Below are 19,692 nucleotides of genomic sequence, written 5' to 3'. Positions count from 1 at the left end.
CTCTCTGGTCCTGGGCTTTTGTCAGAAGATTTCTGATTACAATTACGATTTCTGTGCTTGTGATGGGTCTGTTAAGATTTTCTATTTCTTTCTGGTTCAGTTTTAGAAAGTTATACTTTTCTAAGAATTTATCCATTTCTTCCAAGTTGTCCATTTTATTGGCATATAGTTGTTGATAGTAGTCTCTTATGATCCTTTGTATTTCTGTGTGTCTCGTGATTTCTCCATTTTCATTTCTAATTTTGTTGATTTGGCTCTTCTCCCTTTTTTTCTTGATGAGTCTGGCTAATGGTTTGTGTATTTTATCTGTCTTCTGAAAGAACCAGCTTTCAGCTTTGTTGATTTTTGCTATGGTCTCTTTTGTTTCTTTTGCATTTATTTATGCCCTAATTTTTATGATTTCTTTCCTTCCACTAACCCTGTGGTTCTTCATTTCTTCTTTTTCTAGTTGCTTTAGGTGTAGAGTTAGGTTATTTATTGATTTTTCTCCTGTTTCTTGAGGTCAGCTTGTATTTCTATGAACCTTCCCCTTAACACTGCTTTTACTGAATCCCATAGGTTTTGGGTTGTGTTTTCATTTTCATTCATTTCTATGCATATTTTTATTTCTTCTGTGATTTTTTGGTTTTTCAGAAGTGTATTGTTTAGCCTCCATATGTTTGTATTTTTAATAGTTTTTTTCCCCCTGTAGTTGACATCTAATCTTACTGCATTTTGATCAGAAAAGATGCTTGAGATGATTTCAGTTTTTTGAATTTACCAAGGCTAGATTTATGGTCCAGGATGTGATCTATCCTGGAGAAGGTTCTGTGTGCACTTGAGAAAAAGGTGAAATTCATTGTTTTAGGGTGAAATGTCCTATAGATATCAATTAGGTCTAACTGGTCCATTGTATCATTTAAAGCTTGTGTTTCCTTGATAATTTTCTGTTTACTTGATCTATCCATAGGTGTGAGTGGGGTATTAAAGTCTCCCACTATTATTGTGTTACTGTTAATTTCCCCTTTCATACTTGTTAGCTTTTTCCTTACATATTGTGGTGCTCCTATGGTAGGTGCATATATATTTATAATTGTTATATCTTTGTCTTCGATTGATCCTTTGATCAGTATGTAGTGTTTTTCTTTGTCTCTTTTCACAGCCTTTATTTCAAAGTCTGTTTTATCTGATATGAGTATTGCTACTCCTGCTTCCTTTTTGTCTCCATTTGCATGAAATATCTTTTTCCAGCCGTTCACTTTCAGTCTGTATGTGTCCCTAGGTTTAAGGTGGGTCTCTTGTAGACAGCATATATAGGGGTCTTGTTTTTGTATGTATTCAGCCAGTCTTTGTCTTTTGGTTGGGGCATTCAACCCATTTACATTTAAGGTAATTATTGATAAGTATGATCCCATTGTCATTTATTTTGTTGTTTTGGGTTCGAGTTTATAAACCTTTTCTGTGTTTCCTGTCTAGAGAAAATATTTTAGCATTTGTTGAAGAACTGGTTTGGTGGTGCTCAATTCTCTCAGCTTTTGCTTGTCTGTAAAGCTTTTGATTTTTCCTTCATATTTGAATGAGATCTTTGGAGGGTACAGTAATCTGGGTTGTAGGATTTTCTCTTTCATCACTTTAAGTATGTCCTGCCATCCCCTTCTGGCTTGAAGAGTTTCTGTGGAAAGATCAGCTGTTATTCTTATGGGGATCTCCTTGTGAGTTATTTGCTGTTTCTCCCTTTCTGCATTTTATATTTGTTCTTTGTTTTTGATCTTCATTAATGTGGTTAATATATGACTTGGGGTATTTCGCCTTGGGTTTATCCTGTTTGTGACTGTCTGGGTTTCTTGGACTTTGGTGGCTATTTCCTTCCCCATTTTAGGGAAGTTTTCTACTATTATCTCCTCAAGTATTTTCTCATGGCCTTTCTTTTTGTCTTCTTCTGGGACTCCTGTGCTTGGAATGTTGTGGTGTTTAACATTGTCCCAGAAGTATCTGAAGTTGTCCTCATTTCTTTTAATTCTTTTTTCTTTTTTCCTCTCTGCTTTATTTATTTCCACCATTCTATCTTCCACCTCACGTATCCTATCTTCTGCCTCAGTTATTTCACTCTTGGTTCTCTCCAGAATTTTTTTGATCTCATTTCTTGCATTATTCATTATTGATTGACTCTTTTTTATTTCTTCTAGGTCCTTGTTAATCTTTTCTTGCATCTCTTGCATCTTCTCAATCCTTGTCACAAGACTATTTATCTGTAACTCCATTTTGTTTTCCAGATTTTGGATCATTTTTACTATCATTATTCTGAATTCTTTTTTGGGTAGACTCCCTATCTCCTCCTCTTTTTTTGGTTTTGTGGGCTTTTATCATGTTCCTTTACCTGCTATTTCTCTGCCTTTTCATCTTGTTTAGGTTGCTATATTTGGGGTGGCCTTTCTGTATGCTGGAAGTTTGTGGTTCCTCTTTATTGTGGTGGTTCCTCCCTGTTGGTGGGGTTGGATGAGTGGCTTGTCAAGGTTTCATGGTTAGGGAAGCTTGTGTAGGTGTCTGGTGGGTGGCACTGGATCTCTTCTCTCTGGAGTGCAGTGAAGTGTCCAGTAGCGAGTTTTGAGGTGTCTGTGGGTTTGGTGTGATTTTTAGCCAGCTATAATTTTGTGCTCGGGGTTCTGTTTCTGCGTTGTTGGAGAATTAGTTCGTTATATCTTCCTTTGAAACTTGTTGGTTCTTGGGTGGAGCTTGGTTTCAGTGTAGGTATGGAGGCTTTTGGATGAGCTTTTGTTGATTAAAGTTCCCTGGAGGAGTTTTCTGGTATTCTCAAGTTTTGGATTTAAGCCTCCTGCCTCTTGCTTTCAGTCTTATTCATGCAGTAACCTCAAGACTTCTCCACCATACAGCACCAATGATAAAACATCTAGGTTAATGGTGAAAAGATTCTACACAGTGAGGGGCACCCAGAGAGTTTCACAGAGTTACATGGAGAAGAGAAGAGGGAGGAGGAGGGAGATAGAGATGACCAGGAGGAAAAGAGGGGGAATCAAAAGGGGAGAGAGCGATCTAGCTAGTAATCACTTCCCTATTTGCTCTCCACAATCTGGAACACTCAGAGAGGTTCATGGAGTTCCATAGAGAAGAGAAGAGGGAAGAAGGAGATAGAGGTGACCAGGAGGGGGAGTCAAAAGGAGAGAGACCAATCTAGCCAGTGATCAGTTCCCTAAGTGTTCTCCACAGCCTGGAACACCCAAAGAGATTCACAGAGTTAAGTAGAGAAGAGAAGGGAGAGGGAGGAGATAGAGGTGACTTGGGGGATAAAAAGGAGAGTCAAAAGGGGAGAGAGCAATCAAGCCAGTAATCACACTCCTAAGTAAAAATGGGTACTGAAGTTTGGATTTGTAAAGGTACAAAATTGATAACAAATACCAAAAAGCAAAGATTAAAAATCTAGAGTAGAGGTTAGACTCTCAAAAATATAGTATTAATAAAACAAAATCACAAAAGTTATAAAAAACTCTATATATGTAATTTGCTTTAAAAATAAGGTCTTTTTTTTGCAAGGTAATTCAGTTTAGTCCAGTCACTCAGTCGTGTCCGACTCTTTGTGACCCCATGAATCACAGCATGCCAGGCCTCCCTGTCCATCACCAACTCCTGGAGTTCACTCAAACTCATGTCCATTGAGTCAGTGATGCCATCCGGCCATCTCATCCTCTGTCATCCCCTTCTCCTCCTGTCCCCAATCCCTCCCAGCATCAAGGTCTTTTCAAGTGAGTCATCTCTTCAAATGAGGTGGCCAAGGTATTGGCGTTTCAGCTTCAGCATCAGTCCTACCAATGAACACCCAGTACTGATCTCCTTTAGGATGGACTGGCTGGATCTCTTTGCAGTCCAAGGGACTCTCAAGAGTCTTCTCCAACACCACAGTTCAAAAGCATCAATTCTTCAGCACTCAGCTTTCTTCACAGTCCAACTCTCACATCCATACATGACCACTGGAAAAACCATAGCCTTGACTAGACGGACCTTTGTTGGCAAAGTAATGTCTCTGCTTTTGAATATGCTATCTAGGTTGGTCATAACTTTCCTTCCAAGGAGTAAGCGTCTTTTAATTTCATGGCTGCAATCACCATCTGTAGTGATTTTGGAGCCCAGAAAAATAAAGTCTGACACTGTTTCCCCATCTATTTCCCATGAAGTGATGGGACCAGATGCCATGATCTTAGTTTTCTGAATGTTGAGCTTTAAGCCAACTTTTTCACTCTCCAATTTCACTTTCACTAAGAGACTTTTTAGTACCTCTTCACTTTCTGCCATAAGGGTGGCGTCATCTGCATATCTGAGGTTATTGATATTTCTCCCAGCAGTCTTGATTCCAGCTTGTGCTTCATCCAGCCCAGCATTTCTCATAATGTACTCTGCAAATAAGTTAAATAATAGTAGGTTTTAAAAATGAAAATTAAAGGAGTAATAACTTAAAAATTAAAACGTGATAATAGTAAAATATATCTAGGGATTTCTCTGGAGCTGTTGAGGGCAGTGTGGGGCCAGTACAGTTTCAGATATTTCCTTGTTCCAGCTTATACTTCTTCTCAAGGTCTATAGGTCCTTTCCAATGTAGTCAATGCTAACTACAGGGTTTTAATCTATTGCACCTGTCACTTCCAAAGCGGCTTCCTCTTCTTCGTTTATTTTGGCTTCCTCTGTTTGCAAGTCTCTTCAGTATCTAACTTCTGCTCTGACACAAAGGGGCTAAGGTGGTCATTTATTTAGGCGTACTTGTTTAATTGTGCTGTGGGGAGGGAGGAACACTGCAAACAAATATCACTGTTGTGTGTGGGGAGTGCTCGCAGTGCCTGGGTCACACTGGGGTTTTCCCCGCTCATGGCGTGTGTGCTTTCCCGGTCTACATAGCTCAGGCTCCAAGTTGCTCTGCAGGGGAACTGTCTAAAGCAGTCCCTGGGATGTGAGCACTTCCCATGTCTAAGCCACTCAGGTTAAGGTTCTTGGGCACTCCACAAAGGCACAGACTCGGTTGGGCCTGTGTTTTGTGCCCTTCCCAGGTCTGAGCAGCTGAGGCGACCAGGTGCTTGGCAAGCACACTATCCCCAGGTAGGGCAGTGTGTCTTATCACCTCCCCATTCCCAGCTGCTCAGTTTCCTGGGTGAGCAGCGGAAGTACCATCTCAGGTGTGCCATGTGTCTCCTCTGGGGAGCTGATCTCTAGCTGTGATTCTCCTGGTGGATGTCAACCATCCAGGATCACAGGAAGATTTGGTTAGCAACTGGAAGCCTGCTCGCAGTTTGGTAGAGGATGCCGTCTCTGGGGCTAAGTTTGCCCCTTTCTGGCTCTAGCTGTCTCTCGCCTTCCTCTCTGCCTCCCATGAGGGATGGGCTGGTCCGCTGCCAGCTAGCTCTCCTCTGGTATTTGCTCAGTCCTTTGTTCTGTGAGTGGACCTGGCAGTGCCTTAGGTTAGAGCTTTTCATAGGAAAGTTCTCTCTTTCTGTCTCTTTCCTCTTTTTTTTTTTTTTCCCCTCGCTTTCTCTCTCTGGCTATCCCACAGTTTGGGTTACTATCTTACGTTAGCTCCCTCAGATTGCATTCAGGCCCAGTACTTAGCCTAAGCAATGCAGCCTGCACCTCCCAGTTCAGCCCCCGCTTGCTGGTGGTGGACATGAGCGTCTGGGCTACTTCTCCCCTGGGAGTTGCAGTTAGGTGCGTACTCTGTGGGTTTTATTTATTTTTTTCCTCCCAATTAAACTCCCCACAGACCCGCCAGGGAGAGGGTTTCCTGGTGTTTGGTAACTTCTCCTCTTTACTCCCTCCACAGGATGGGAGTCTGTCCCTAACTCTTTTGTCTCTCTTTTTATCTTTTATATTTTGTCCTACCTCCTTTTGAAGACAATGGGCTGCCTTTCTGGGTGCCTGGTGTCTTCTGCCAGCGTTTAGAAGTTGTTTTGTGGTATTTGCTCAGCGTTCAAATGATCTTTTGATGAATTTGTGGGGGCTCCCCCACAAATTGGCCACACAAAGTGGGCTCCCCATTCTATTACTCCACCATCTTAGGACTGCCCCCTCCTCTGCCTTTTCTAAATCCAGCTTGAACATCTGGAAGTTCATGGCTCACATATTGCTGAAGCCTGGCTTGGAGAATTTTGAGCATTATTTTACTAGTGTGTGAGATGAGTGAACTTGTGTGGTAGTTTGAACACTGGGTAAGTAAGGGCTTGCCTGGTGGCTCAGAGGGTAAAGCGTCTGCCTGCAATGCAGGAGACCCGGGTTCGATTTCTGGGTCAGGAAGATCCCCTGGAGAAGGAAATGGCAACCCACTCTAGTACCATTGCCTGGAAAATCCCATGGATGGAAAAATCTGGTAGTCTATAGTCCATGGGGATGCAAAGAGTCGGACACAACTGAGCGACTTCACTTTGAGCATTGGTATTGCTTTTCTTTGGGATTGGAATGAAAACTGACCTTTTCTGGTTTTGTGGCCACTGCTGAGTTTTCCAAATTTCATGGCATATTGAGTGCAGCACTTTCACAGCATCATCTTTCAGGATTTGAAATAGCTCAACTGGAATTCCATCACCTTCACTAGCTTTGTTCATATTGATGCTTCCTAAGGCCCACTTGACTTCACATTCCAGGATGTCTGGATTTAGGTGAGTGATCACACCATCATGATTATCTGGGTCATGAAGATCTTTTCTGTACAGTTCTGTGTATTCCCGCCACCTCTTCTTAATGTCTTCCGCTTCTGTTGGGTCCCTACCATTTTTGTCCTTTTTTGAGCCCATCTTTGCATGAAATGTTCCCTTGGTATCTCAATTTTCTTGAGATCTATAGTCTTTCCCATTCAATTGTTTTCCTCTATTTCTTTGCACTGATCTCTGAGGAAGGCTTTCTTATCTCTCTTTGCTTTTCTTTGGAACTCTGCTTTCAAATGGGTATATCTTTCCTTTTCTCCTTTGCTTTTCGCTTCTCTTCTTTTCACAGCTGTTTGTAAAGCCTCCTCCAACAGCCATTTTGCTTTTTTGCATTTCTTTTTCTTAGGGATTAGCAGAGCACTAAATTAGACATTAAAGCTGTAGGATTAAATTCTACTAGTGACCTGGTCGATTAATTATTCTAATTACCATCCAATGTTCATTTTATTCCTCTGGTCTTAGGGAACATCCACTATGTAGAGACAATAATAGTTTCTCATTATTAAATGAAAGATGTGAATGAGATCATACCAATAAAATAAGAATGTTTCATAGTAAAGTGTTTATAAAAGTATATTATAGAGTTGGACTGTGAGAGGACAGAAGACAGAGATTCATGCAGTCATGTCTGATTCTTTGCAAACCAAAAGACTGTAGCCTGCCAGTCTTCTCTGTCCATGGAATTCTCCAGACAAGAATACTGGAGTGGGTTGCCATTCCCTTTTTCCAGGGATCTTCCCAACCCAGGGATTGAACCTGAGTCTCCTGCATTGTAGGCCGATTCTTACTGTCTGAGCCATCAGGGAAGCCCTGGAATGTGAGAATGATTATTTATTGGTGATTATGTCATTTAAATGCTGCAGCATGAATGCAGATAACAGAACCCTGGAGAATGTGCTAAGTTTTTATATGGAGAGGTTCATTTTTAGAGGATTTTCTGTCATTCATGTCATGTTTTCCCTAAACATTTTTGACTATTAACTTCCTGTTGGTTTGAATATTTAATGCAAATTATTTTGTGTATTTGCCCTCATTTTACAAATCGATTCTACTGAGGGCTGAAACTCTAGATTTCTAAGCCATAGACAGTCTTCAAATTCCTCATAGGACCTAGCTCAGTCTTTTGCTTCTAAAATGTAAGCACATGCATTCCTGTACACTAACAATAAAAGATCAGAAAGAAATTAGGAAACAGTCCCATTCCCATTGCAATAAAAAGTATAAAATACCTAAGAATAAACATATCTAAGGAGGCAAAAGATCAGTACTCAGAAAACCATAAGATACTGACAAAGGAAACCAAAGATGACATAAAGAGATCGAAGGATATGTCATGTTCTTGAATTTGAAGAATCAATATTGTGAAAATGACTATACTACCCAAAGAATCTACAGATTCCATACAATCCCTATCAAATTACAATGGCATTTTTCATAGAATTAGAGCTAAAGTTTTTATGGAAACACAAAAGATCCCGAATAGCCAAAGCAATCTTAAGAAAAAATGAAGTTGGGGAAATTAGGTTCCTTGGTTTCAGACTACATTATTAAGTTGGCCAAAAAGTTCGTTACGTAAGATGTTATAGAAAAATGCAAATGAACTTTTTGTCAAATTCAATGCAGTGCTACAGTAATTAAGATGGTATGGTACTGGCACAAAAAAAACAGAAATATAGATCAATGGAACAGTATAGAAAGCCAGAGAAAAACTCACATACCTATGGTCACCTAATCTATGACAAAGGAGGCAAGAATACAGAATGGAGAAAAAGACATCTCTTCAATAAGTGGTGCTGGGAAAATTGGATGGCTACATGTAAAAGAATGAAATTAGAATACTCCCTAATACCATATACAAAAATAAACTCAAAATGGATTAAAGGCCTAAATATAAGGCCAGACACAATAAAACTTTTAGAGGAAACATAGGAAAAACATTCTTTGACATAAATAAGCAACTACTAAATTTTTTATTGCTCTCTTCATTTCAGAGAAGTGTGGCATAGTTCTTTAATTTTTTTGTTGTTGTTAACACAAAATCTGAGTGATTGTTTGTGTTGTTTTGAATTGATGTGTTTGTCATTTAATGTTACCTTTCCAGGTAAGCTCTGAAATCTGTAATATGTAGATGAGCATTAACTGTGAGTGGGCAGATTTGGAGGCCTGAGAATTTCTGGACAGTAATTCTGGTTTCTGAAGTATGTCAGCACTGAGTCTTAGTACATCCACCCAGCTTTCCAGCAATGTGGGAATTTTGTTTTCTTCTTCTTCTTCTTCTTTTTTTTTTCCTAAGTTTTACTTTTTTTTTTTAATTTAAATTTATTTATTTTAATTGGAGGCTAATTACTTTTCTTAAATTGGGCCAATTGTTTTACCTTTTCCTGCCCTAAAAGAAGTGCACCTCTGATTTTATTTAAGTTTGTGAGTCTATAGTGAAATTCTAGACGAGAAGAGGGGAGAGCAGTTAACCATCAAATATAATAAAAATGGGATGATCCACTGATACTGAATTCACAGGGCAGATTTAATGGTGAAACTATGACATCTTAAAAAAACTTGAAGTATTGGTAAATTATTTTTATATTTGTTTCCTAGATTATATCTTTTTTCACAGATTCTCAGGTAGAAAAATTACTCTAGGATTTTAGGACACATTGTTCCATGGACAGAGAGGCAACGTTAATATAAATTCTAAAAATGACGAAGTGGTAGAAGGGGAAGATAATACTAAGATCTACCTTTATTTAAACTACATTTGGAGCTTTCTATAAAAAGAAATAGATGTGAATCTATTTTAAAAGTATGGTTTAAAAAAATATATGGAAACCAGTATGTGATTTCCATGTGTTGCTTCTGTAATTGACCTTTTTAATGTTGGTGATATCACCTACAGAAATCATCCCATCACTGTGTTTCTCTAGAAACTGCTTCTTTATGACTGTTTTAAGGAAAACCTACCAAATCTTTCATTGAAAACAAACAGCTGTGATAAAGAAAAATTCCTAAAGAAATAGAATAATGGGGTGATTTATCACTCTGTGTGTGCGTGTGCATGCTTGGTCATGTCTGACTTTTTGTGACCCTCTGTGGGACTGTAGCCCACCAGAATCATCTGTCCATGGAGTTTTCCAGGCAAGAAATACTGGGGTGAGTTGCTGGTTCCTCCTCCAGGGGATCTTCCCAAACCAGGAATTGGACCCTCATCTCTTGCATCTCCTGCATTGGTAGGAGGATTCATAACCAGTGAACAACCTGAAAGTCCATTACTCTAAGAGGTATCACTAAGTCAGTGAGGTCAGTTTTTAAGTGAACTCAAAACCCTAGTTATTAGTTTGTAAATGGTGCCAAAATGGACATGTGAACCCAAACTCCCAGGGGGGGCCTGAGAGTCAGTAGGAGAGAACCGCTATATTTTCCTCTTTAAAAGTCCTCTAATTCTGTTTCCTCCTTATTCCTTGGAAGAGATGGACATTCAGAAGGGAGGCAGTCCCATGGATGCTACCCATCTTATCTTGGTTATTTTTCAAAATATGCTGAAGATGATATCAGATTAGTCACTCAGTCGTGTCCGACTCTTTGTGACCCCATGAATCGCAGCACGCCAGGCCTCCCTGTCCATCACCAACTCCCGGAGTTCACTCAGACTCATGTCCATCGAGTCAGTGATGCCATCCAGCCATCTCATCCTCTGTGTCCACTTCTCCTCTTGCCCCCAATCCCTCCCAGCATCAGAGTCTTTTCCAATGAGTCAACTCTTTGCATGAGGTGGCCAAAGTACTGCAGTTTCAGCTTTAGCATCATTCCTTCAAAAGAAATCCCAGGGCTGATCTCCTTCAGAATGGACTGGTTGGATCTCCTTGCAGTCCAAGGGACTCTTAAGAGTCTTTTCCATCACAGGTATACATGTGCTCCCCATCCTGAACCCTCCTCCCTCCTCCCTCCCCATAGCACATGTATACCTGTGATGGATTCATTTTGATATTTGGCAAAACTAATACAATTATGTAAAGTTTAAAAATAAAATAAAATTTAAAAAATTAAAAAAAAAAGAGTCTTTTCCAACACCACAGTTCAAAAGCATCAATTCTTCGGCGCTCAGCCTTCTTCACAGTCCAACTCTCACATCCATACATGACCACTGGAAAAACCATAGCCTTGACTAGACGAACCTTTGTTGGCAAAGTAATGTCTCTGCTTTTGAATATGCTATCTAGGTTGGTCATAACTTTCCTTCCAAGGAGTAAGCGTCTTTTAATTTCATGGCTGCAATCACCATCTGTAGTGATTTTGGAGCCCAGAAAAATAAAGTCTGACACTGTTTCCACTGTTTCCCATCTATTTCCCATGCAGTGATGGGACTGGATGCCATGATCTTCATTTCATCTTCAAAATCTTCATTTTCATTTAAGCCAACTTTTTCACTCTCCACTTTCACTTTCATCAAGAGGCTTTTTAGTTCCTCTTCACTTTCTGCCATAAGAGTGGTGTCATCTGCATATCTGAGGTTATTGATATTTCTCCCAGCAATCTTGATTCCAGCTTGTGTTTCTTCCAGTCCAGCATTTCTCATGATGTACTCTACATATAAGTTAAATAAACAGGGTGACAATATATAGCCCTGACGTACTCCTTTTCCTATTTGGAAGCAGTCTGTTGTTCCATGTCCAGTTCTAACTGTTGCTTCCTGACCTGCATACAAATTTCTCAAGAGGCAGATCAGGTGGTATGGTATTCCTATATCTTTCAGAATTTCCCACGGTTTATTGTGATCCACACAGTCAAAGGCTTTGGCATAGTCAATAAAGCAGAAATAGATGTTTTTCTGGAACTCTCTTGCTTTTTCCATGATCCAGCGGATGTTGGCAATTTGATCTCTGGTTCCCCTGCCTTTTCTAAAACCAGCTTGAACATCAGGAAGTTCACAGTTCACATATTGCTGAAGCCTGGCTTGGAGAATTTTGAGCATTACTTTACTAGCCTCTGAGATGAGTGTAATTGTGTGGTAGTTTGAGCATTCTTTGGCATTGCCTTTCTTTGAGATTGGAATGAAAACTGACCTTTTCCAGTCCTGTGGCCACTGCTGAGTTTTCCAAATTTGCTGGCATATTGAGTATAGCACTGTCACAGCATCATCTTTCAGGATTTGGAATAGTTCAACTGGAATTCCATCACCTTCACTAGCTTTGTTCATAGTGATGCTTTCTTTTTTTTTTTTTTTTTTGACTTCATTCTCTTTTTTTTTTTTTTTAATTTTATTTTATTTTTAAAATTTACATAATTGTATTAGTTTTGCCAAATATCAAAATGAATCCACCACAGGTATACATGTGTTCGCCATCCTGAACCTTCCTCCCTCCACCCTCCCCATACCATCCCTCTGGGTCGTCCCAGTGCACTAGCCCCAAGCATCCAGTATCGTGCATCGAACCTGGACTGGCAACTCGTTTCTTACATGATATTTTACATGTTACAATGTCATTCTTCCAAATCTTCCCACCCTCTCCCTCTCCCACAGAGTCCATAAGACTGTTCTATACATCAGTGTCTCTTTTGCTGTCTCGTACACAGGGTTATTGTTACCATCTTTCTAAATTCCATATATATGCGTTAGAATACTGTATTTATGTTTTTCCTTCTGGCTTACTTCACTCTGTATAATAGGCTCCAGTTTCATCCACCTCATTAGAATTGATTCAAATGTATTCTTTTTAATGGCTGAGTAATACTCCATTGTGCATATGATGCTTTCTAAGGTCCACTTGACTTCACATTCCAGGATGTCTGGCTCTAGGTCAGTGATCACACACCATCGTGATTATCTGGGTTGTGAAGATTTTTTTGTACAGTTCTACTGTGTATTCTTGCCATCTCTTCTTAATATCTTCTGCTTGTTAGGTCCATACCATTTCTGTTAGGTCCATACCATTTCTGTCCTTTTTATCACAATAGATAAAACTCTCAAAATGAATCATCAATGTGTTTCTTCTGTTAAAAAATAAAAACAAAACAGCTTAGATTCTGGACTATGAAGTTAAGCACGTGGTCTGTCCTGTCAAAACTGGGGAAGAAATCATGCAGTCAAATGTTTGATATTGATAGTGTCTCTGTTTGGACAGAAGTGTGTCTCAGCACACAGGAAACTAACATACAGAAACCTGGGCATCAGCAGCCTGTGCATCAGGAACCACGTGGTTCAGTCCTGGCTGTGGGACAGGTCACATGCCATTTGTCAGGCCTTGTATTTAGGTGAATGGGCTGTCCTTTTACTTTCTTTCCTGCCGGTCCTGCTCTAGTAAAAGCTCTTCCCTATCTGTTGATTGCATTTCCCTGTCTCTTTTCAGCCCATAGCAGCCTTTCTTTTTGAAAAGTAATAAGGTTCCACAAAATATATAAACTATATGACATCTGTGTTGACCTCCTGTGAGGGATGTTGGTGCCTGGTTGGTAGATAGAGTACATGTAGTAGGTTACAGTGAAATGTTTATGGTGATAGAAATAGGGTGCCTTCAATTTCAGTGTGTTTTTCAATGTTGCTATATTCTATTATTTTCCAAAGCTCAAAAACAATCTGAAGAATTCTGTACTGAGATGTATAACTTTGAATAGTATTATTCATATTATATGCATATTAAATCATAACTTTTTTCAGTGCTTTCCACTCTTTAAAGTGTGATGTTGTGATATCTTGGACCCAGTTAATTGTTGTAAGAATATATTCCTTTTACACTTACACTTAATAAGAAAATAGTGTTTTATAAAAATTATTTATCTACGTGGATTTGTGTTCTAATTTATATGAACAAATGTGTCACACAATGAGATTCACTTATGCCTTCATTCATACAGCCAACAAATATCTACTGAGAGCTTGTTAGACAGGCATTGTTGCAAACTCTGGGGCTATCACAGTCATCAAAAGACAAAGTCTCTACCCTTTTGGAGCTTAAATTCTCTTGGAGAAGATGGAAAATAAGCCAATGCATATGTAACAAGGTCTCAGTGCTGACACAAGCACAGGAGGAAAATGAAACAACATGAAGTGTACTAGCTGGCAATTATTAATAATGGACAGTATCTATTGATCTGCCATAAATTCTACATGTACTGATTCATTTTATACTCTATCAGTGTTAAGAGGTACACATCTTAACATCTGTAAGTTGTAAAAATGTTTATTAAAAGTTGGATTTCACCTTTAAATACATAAATGTACACCTTGTAAGAACAAGGATATTCTCTTATATGTCTTAACACAGTTATCTCAATTAATAAGCTCAATGTAATATTATACTATTATCTAGTGTGTTTTCAGATTCTCTAGTTGTGACTCCTAGTTATTATTGTCTACTGCTTCTATTGTCCTTTTTTCCCATTTTAATACTTAATTATAGTTTGATTTTATCATTACACTACAGAAGGCCTTCGTATTTATATATTCTCATAACCATCCCTGATGTAGAAATGAAGACAGAGTCTCAGATAACAGCATTTTCTGAAAAACATTTCCCCTCACAACCCTTTGACCTCATGAAGTAGACATGGGCAAACTCAAAGGAAAGAATAAAATCAAATTAGTGATGAGATGTCATCCAAGTCAGAGGCAAGTGTGAGTCAGGATATCAGTCTTAAGTAAGTCCAACCACTTCCATCACAGTCTGAATCTTACCCTTTAGATTTTGTGTACTTTTCATGCTAACATTACCCACCAATACCATATTTAATCCTAACTCAGAATTCCCCTTTCATGGGATTAAACTCCATCAGGAACACAGTTCAGGTTCACATTTATAGACTTGCTCCAGCATTTAGGATACCTTAAAAGTGAAAAAATTAAAACACTGCTCACTGACTCTTGGTGTGTTGCTATCTGACATTATAATGTGTCAGATAACTTATCAGCCATCACTCATCAATCTGTTGGTCTCTTAATTTGAAGTGTATTTCTTCTTTGTTCTTTGAGTTTGGTTCTTGCTCTATAATATTTTTCCAAAATAAATATTTATTGAACTGACCCCTGCCACCAAATGTACTTTCAGATTATATTTGGCAATTAAAAGTTTGTTTTTTTCTAATCCATGAGTACAATTTTATGAAGATAGAGTAATATAAACATCACCTATATCCATATTCTGGGGGAAATAAGATGTTGTATCTTATTTCTCATAAGTTTTCATTCACTGTGAGACATTATGACACTGAGGAAAATGCACTTGATTGCTCCACTATTTATAGAATTAAATTTGGGAAAGAACCATCACCAGAGCAGGTTCCAGGATTACTAATGTATAGGTTGTATTTGCCATTGTTTGAATTTGTGTGTTTTAAACTTCACCAAATGATAAAGTGCTGGTAAGATTTTATCTTCAGAGAAAAAGACTTTACTGTAAAAAATTTTGAAGTTTCTCTTTATTGTACCAACTCCTATGCAAAATGAACTTTGGGAAACTTGAGTCAACCATGAATATTGTTTTAATTTTTCTGTTTAAACCACATTGGGAGAAATAGCTTCATTTTTTGAGAGACTTCTTTAAACCCTAGGTGGGGTTTCTGGAGGATACCCTGTGGTGGGGATGGGTGACATTGACACCTTTCTGTCCTGACTTGACTCCATCATCTTTCTCAGTGAACGCTTTTTCGAAAGAGCTCTCCCCTTCACCTGGTTGTACATGTAAGATACATAAGAAGTCCTGAGGATGTCAAAGTTCTAATGTGTAAGAGGCTTTTCAACTTCAGTAACAGTTTGCTTAGGAAAATGCCATTCTTTCTGTATCCACAGGTGCAACTTAAAGACACCATCGAAAGTCTTCCTGATAAAATGAATACTGAATTAGCAGAATCTGGATTGAACTTGAGTGTTGGACAGAGACAACTGGTGTGCCTTGCCAGGGCTATTCTCAAGAAAAATCAGATATTGATTATTGACAAAGCCACATCAAATGTGGATCCAAGGTATGGAGCTGAGACCCAGGAAACTTTGAATCTGACTTCTAAATGTGGTAAATGGAAAACATTTCGTGATGCTTAGGAATGTTTCTAAGTGTTCTTTTGGCCCCATTGGTATTTCTTGGTAATAGTAATTCCAGAAAACAAAGGAAAAGCCAAGACATGTTATATGGGGTTAATGTTGTTATGAGGCATTCTGAGAGAGTTAGATTCCTAAATCCTGCTCCTTATAATTTCAAGCAAGTTTGAGGGAAGATTATTTTCCATCATTTTATGAAAATGGTAAATTTCCAAATAGACTTTTTATACTTAGTTTTTTAGGAACAAGATTATATGTTAAGGTATTGATTTTTAAAAACATTATTAAAAGTATAATGATATTTTTAAGTCAAAAGTCTGCTTTTCCTGCTTTTACTGAACTAAATCAATATCTTTGATTCTAGAACTGATGAGTTAATACAAAAAAAAATTCGTGAGAAATTTGCTCACTGCACTGTGCTAACCATCACACACAGGTTGAGCAATGTCATTGACTGTCGACAGATATTGGTAAGACCCGCACCATTTTAATTGTTTTCATTTATGTTCAATTTTTCTGTGCATAAATCCTTATAAAACTTGAAAGGAACCTCCAGTAATGTGATTTTCTCTTAGTTTCTCCTCTCTTTCCTGAAAATCATTGTTATTTAGTTGCTTAGTCATGTATGACTATTCGCAAACCCATGGAGTACAGCATACCAGGCCTCCCTGTCCTTCACGATATCCCAGTTTGTTCGAACTCATGTCTGTTGAGTCCATGATGCCATCCAACCATCTCATCCTCTGTCATCCCCTTATCCTCTTGCATTCAATCTTTACCAGCATCAGAGTCTTTTCCAGTGAGTCAGCTCTTCATGTCAGGTGGCCAAAATAGTGGAGCTTCAGCATCAGTCCTTCCAATGGATATTCAGGGTTGATTTCCTATATGATTGACTGCTTTGATATTCTCTCAGTCCAAGGGACTCTCAGGAGTCTTCTCCAGCACCACAGTTTGAAAGCACAATTCTTTGGTGCTCTGCCTTCTTTATGGTCCAACTCTCACATCCATACATGACTACTGGAAAAATAATATAGCTTGACTAAATGGACGTTTGTCAGCAAAGTAATGTCTCAGCTTTTTAATATGCTGTCTTAATTTATCATAGCTTCTCTTCCAAGGAGCAAGTGTCTTTTTAATTCATGGTTGCAGTCACTGTCCACAGTGATTTTGGAGCCCAAGAAACAAAAGTCTGTCACTGTTTCCATTGTTTCCCCATCTATTTGCCATGAAATGATGGGACTGGATGCCAGGATCTTCATCTTTTGAATGTTAAGTTTTAAGAGCTTTTTCACTCTCCTCTTTTCACCTTCATCAAGAGGCTCTTTAGTTCCTCTTTGCTTTCTTCCACAGAGTGGTGTCATCTGCATATCTGAAGTTATTGATATTTCTACTGGCAATCTTGATTCCAGCTCGAGCTTCATCCAGCCTGACATTATGCATGATATGCATATACATTAAATAAGCAGAATGACAATATACAGCCTTGGCATGCTCCTTTCCCAATTTGAAACTTATTTGTATTTCTTGCTTTAGAAATAGACATACCATGTTTTATTGCACTTCCCAGATACTGCATTTTTACAAATTGAGAGTTTATCATAACCCTGCATTGAACAAGTCTATGTACACCAGTTTTCAAACAGTACTTGATCATTCCATGACTCTGTCTCATCTTTTGGTAATTCTCATTATATGTCAAACTTTTTCACAACCGTTATAGTCGCTCTGGTGATCTGTAACATCAATGCTACTGCTATGACTTGCTGAAGTCTCCTCTGTTGGTTAGTATTTCTTTTTTAGCAATGCATTGTTTTTAGATTAAGGTCTGTACATTGTTTTCTCAGACATAATGCTATTGCACACTTGATAGGCCAGTGTCATGCAAACATAACTTCTGTATGTTCTGGGAAATCAGAACATTCATATGACTCACTTTACTGCCATATTCACTTCATTCCAGTGTTCTGGAATTGTACCCACACTGAGGGATGACTGTATCTCCTTCCTTTCTGGAAAACAGGTGACTGTGTATTCTGAAAACTTTAATGTGGATATAAAGACAAGTCAATCTGCTTCAAAGCCTGATGCTCCAGAGGGCGGGTGACCGACCTCAAGGAGTAGCTGGGAAAGTGACAGATGCTGATGAAGGGCATAACTGACAGGGTTGTCACCATAAAGTCCTATCATTGCAAGTGATAAGGTGTAATAATTACATTTTATTGCATGTGAATACTTCTACAGAAAGATAGATGAATATGTTTTTTTAATTCTATTTTTAATTGAATCTAATCCATAAAAATATATTTTTGTTATAAAAAAGCAATAAATGTGCAAGGTAGAAATAGGAAAATAAAAGAAAATCTCATAAAAGGAAGATTAAAAAATACCCACTACCCGAAAGTGGCAGTTATATAATGCTATAATATTATTTGGATAGTATTAGAACCATTTTAGTAATTTGTTTTATTATGCAAAACAGAATATTTCATTACTAGAATTTTTATGTATTCTTAAAATTCCCCATGTCATTTATTTTCCACAGCTCAGTTCTTAAAGCTGCCTAAAATTTCATCATAGGGATAGAGCATAATTAATCTCAAACTTAGACATCTATATATTTTCCAAATTGTCACTTTTATAAAAAATCTTGAAATGATTAGATGGATATGGTTTTCTTCACTGTAATTAAATCAGAGAAAGGGCTTGTTGGGAAACAGGTGTGACTTAAATAATAGCTTTGTTTATCTGCTGTCTCTTTGAAGGGATTTACCGTGCTTTGGTTCATTAAGCACCATTCATGTGTCAGGCTTAGAATTCTATTTCACAAAGAAGTTCTGTCAATATTAAGTTTATTAAACATGATGGAGTCATAATGACATCTAATATAATCTTCCTTACTTTCTCTGTTGCCACAACAGTGGAGCAAGACAGACAAATTAGAAATGCTCTTTATCCTAAGACTCACCACTCTGTCTCCACTGGAGGGTTCTTCCTGTAGTTTTTGAGAGTAGCTTGGTGCTCATGACCTTCTTTCTCTGCAGCCAACAGCCCAGCTCTTCCCTCCAGTCTCTGAACACTGCCGCCTTCACATCATTCGGATTCTCCTGTTAGTGTGAACAAAGGAAGCATGTGACAATCTGCAGTTGCTCTAATAGTGTTATCTGTGGTCAACACTTTCACTGTCCTCAGTTAGAGAATTCTCTGGAAATGAATGATGAAGAACCAAAAGCAGAGCTGAGAAACTCAGATCTGACCTCTTCTGTTTATAGTCCATCTTTTGGTTTTATATTCTTTGTTTCTTCCTCATCTCAAACCTCTTCTTAGAATTTTTCCTACAGAAGTGAAAATCAGAAACGGTTGTAACACCCCCACCTGAAAAGCATAAAACAGCTCATACCTAACTAGAGTTTTACTTAAATTCTATTTTTCACATTCATGGAACTTTTCTTTCATAAACCTACATGCTACAATTAGAACATGTGAGAAGAGAAAAGCTCCTTCAAAAACACTCCAAGAGATTTCACTCAAGTTTTCAGAGGAAAGATAACTAACACTGAGGTAGAAGGTACAGTTGGGGAGATACTTTATGAGGGGGCCGCTTGTGTGCAAAGGCAGCAGCTTTGGGAGAGTGGCTGTGGAGGTCACCCTAACCCAGCCTTCATCTCACCCCACTGAGAAGAATGATTTACTATTTAAAGACCCAAGACAGGATTTTGAGTTAATACTTGCCACATTGTCCAGAACTGAGAAAATCATAGGCACCCATTTTACTGATGAGGACCCACCTTCCAGGGTTGGACAGCTGTCCCGTGTCATCACCTGGCAGCCAGAGACAAATCTGACACTCAGACCTTCCCCTCCCCACTCTACTTGTTGCACAGTGGGATCTCTCTCCATTGTTGTCATCATTTCCCAGCATCTTTCTTATCAGGCTTCTCCTCCATACTCTCCTGAGCACCACCACCTCTTGGTGCACTGACCCACCTCTTGCTGCAT

At 38.6% G+C, this 19,692-nt stretch overlaps 1 protein-coding gene across 4 annotated transcripts in view; it reads left to right on the top strand.

Moving 5' to 3' along the window:
* LOC109566912 (ATP-binding cassette sub-family C member 4-like) overlaps nt 1–19,692 on the top strand; it is a 727,713-nt gene that overhangs the window by 133,888 nt on the left and 574,133 nt on the right. The window contains exons 28-29 of one of the 4 annotated variants that reach the window (XM_070799903.1): nt 15,451–15,623; nt 16,061–16,166. The exons of the other annotated variants lie outside the window; for them this stretch is intronic. Of the exons in view, the coding sequence (XP_070656004.1) occupies nt 15,451–15,623; nt 16,061–16,166 (279 nt within the window). The remainder of the gene's footprint in view (nt 1–15,450; nt 15,624–16,060; nt 16,167–19,692) is intronic. 4 annotated transcript variants of the gene reach the window in all.

This window comes from Bos indicus, chromosome 12, assembly GCF_029378745.1.
Source record: "Bos indicus isolate NIAB-ARS_2022 breed Sahiwal x Tharparkar chromosome 12, NIAB-ARS_B.indTharparkar_mat_pri_1.0, whole genome shotgun sequence".
Classification (NCBI taxonomy): Eukaryota; Metazoa; Chordata; class Mammalia; order Artiodactyla; family Bovidae; genus Bos; species Bos indicus.
This window is presented reverse-complemented; position numbering and strand designations above follow the sequence as displayed.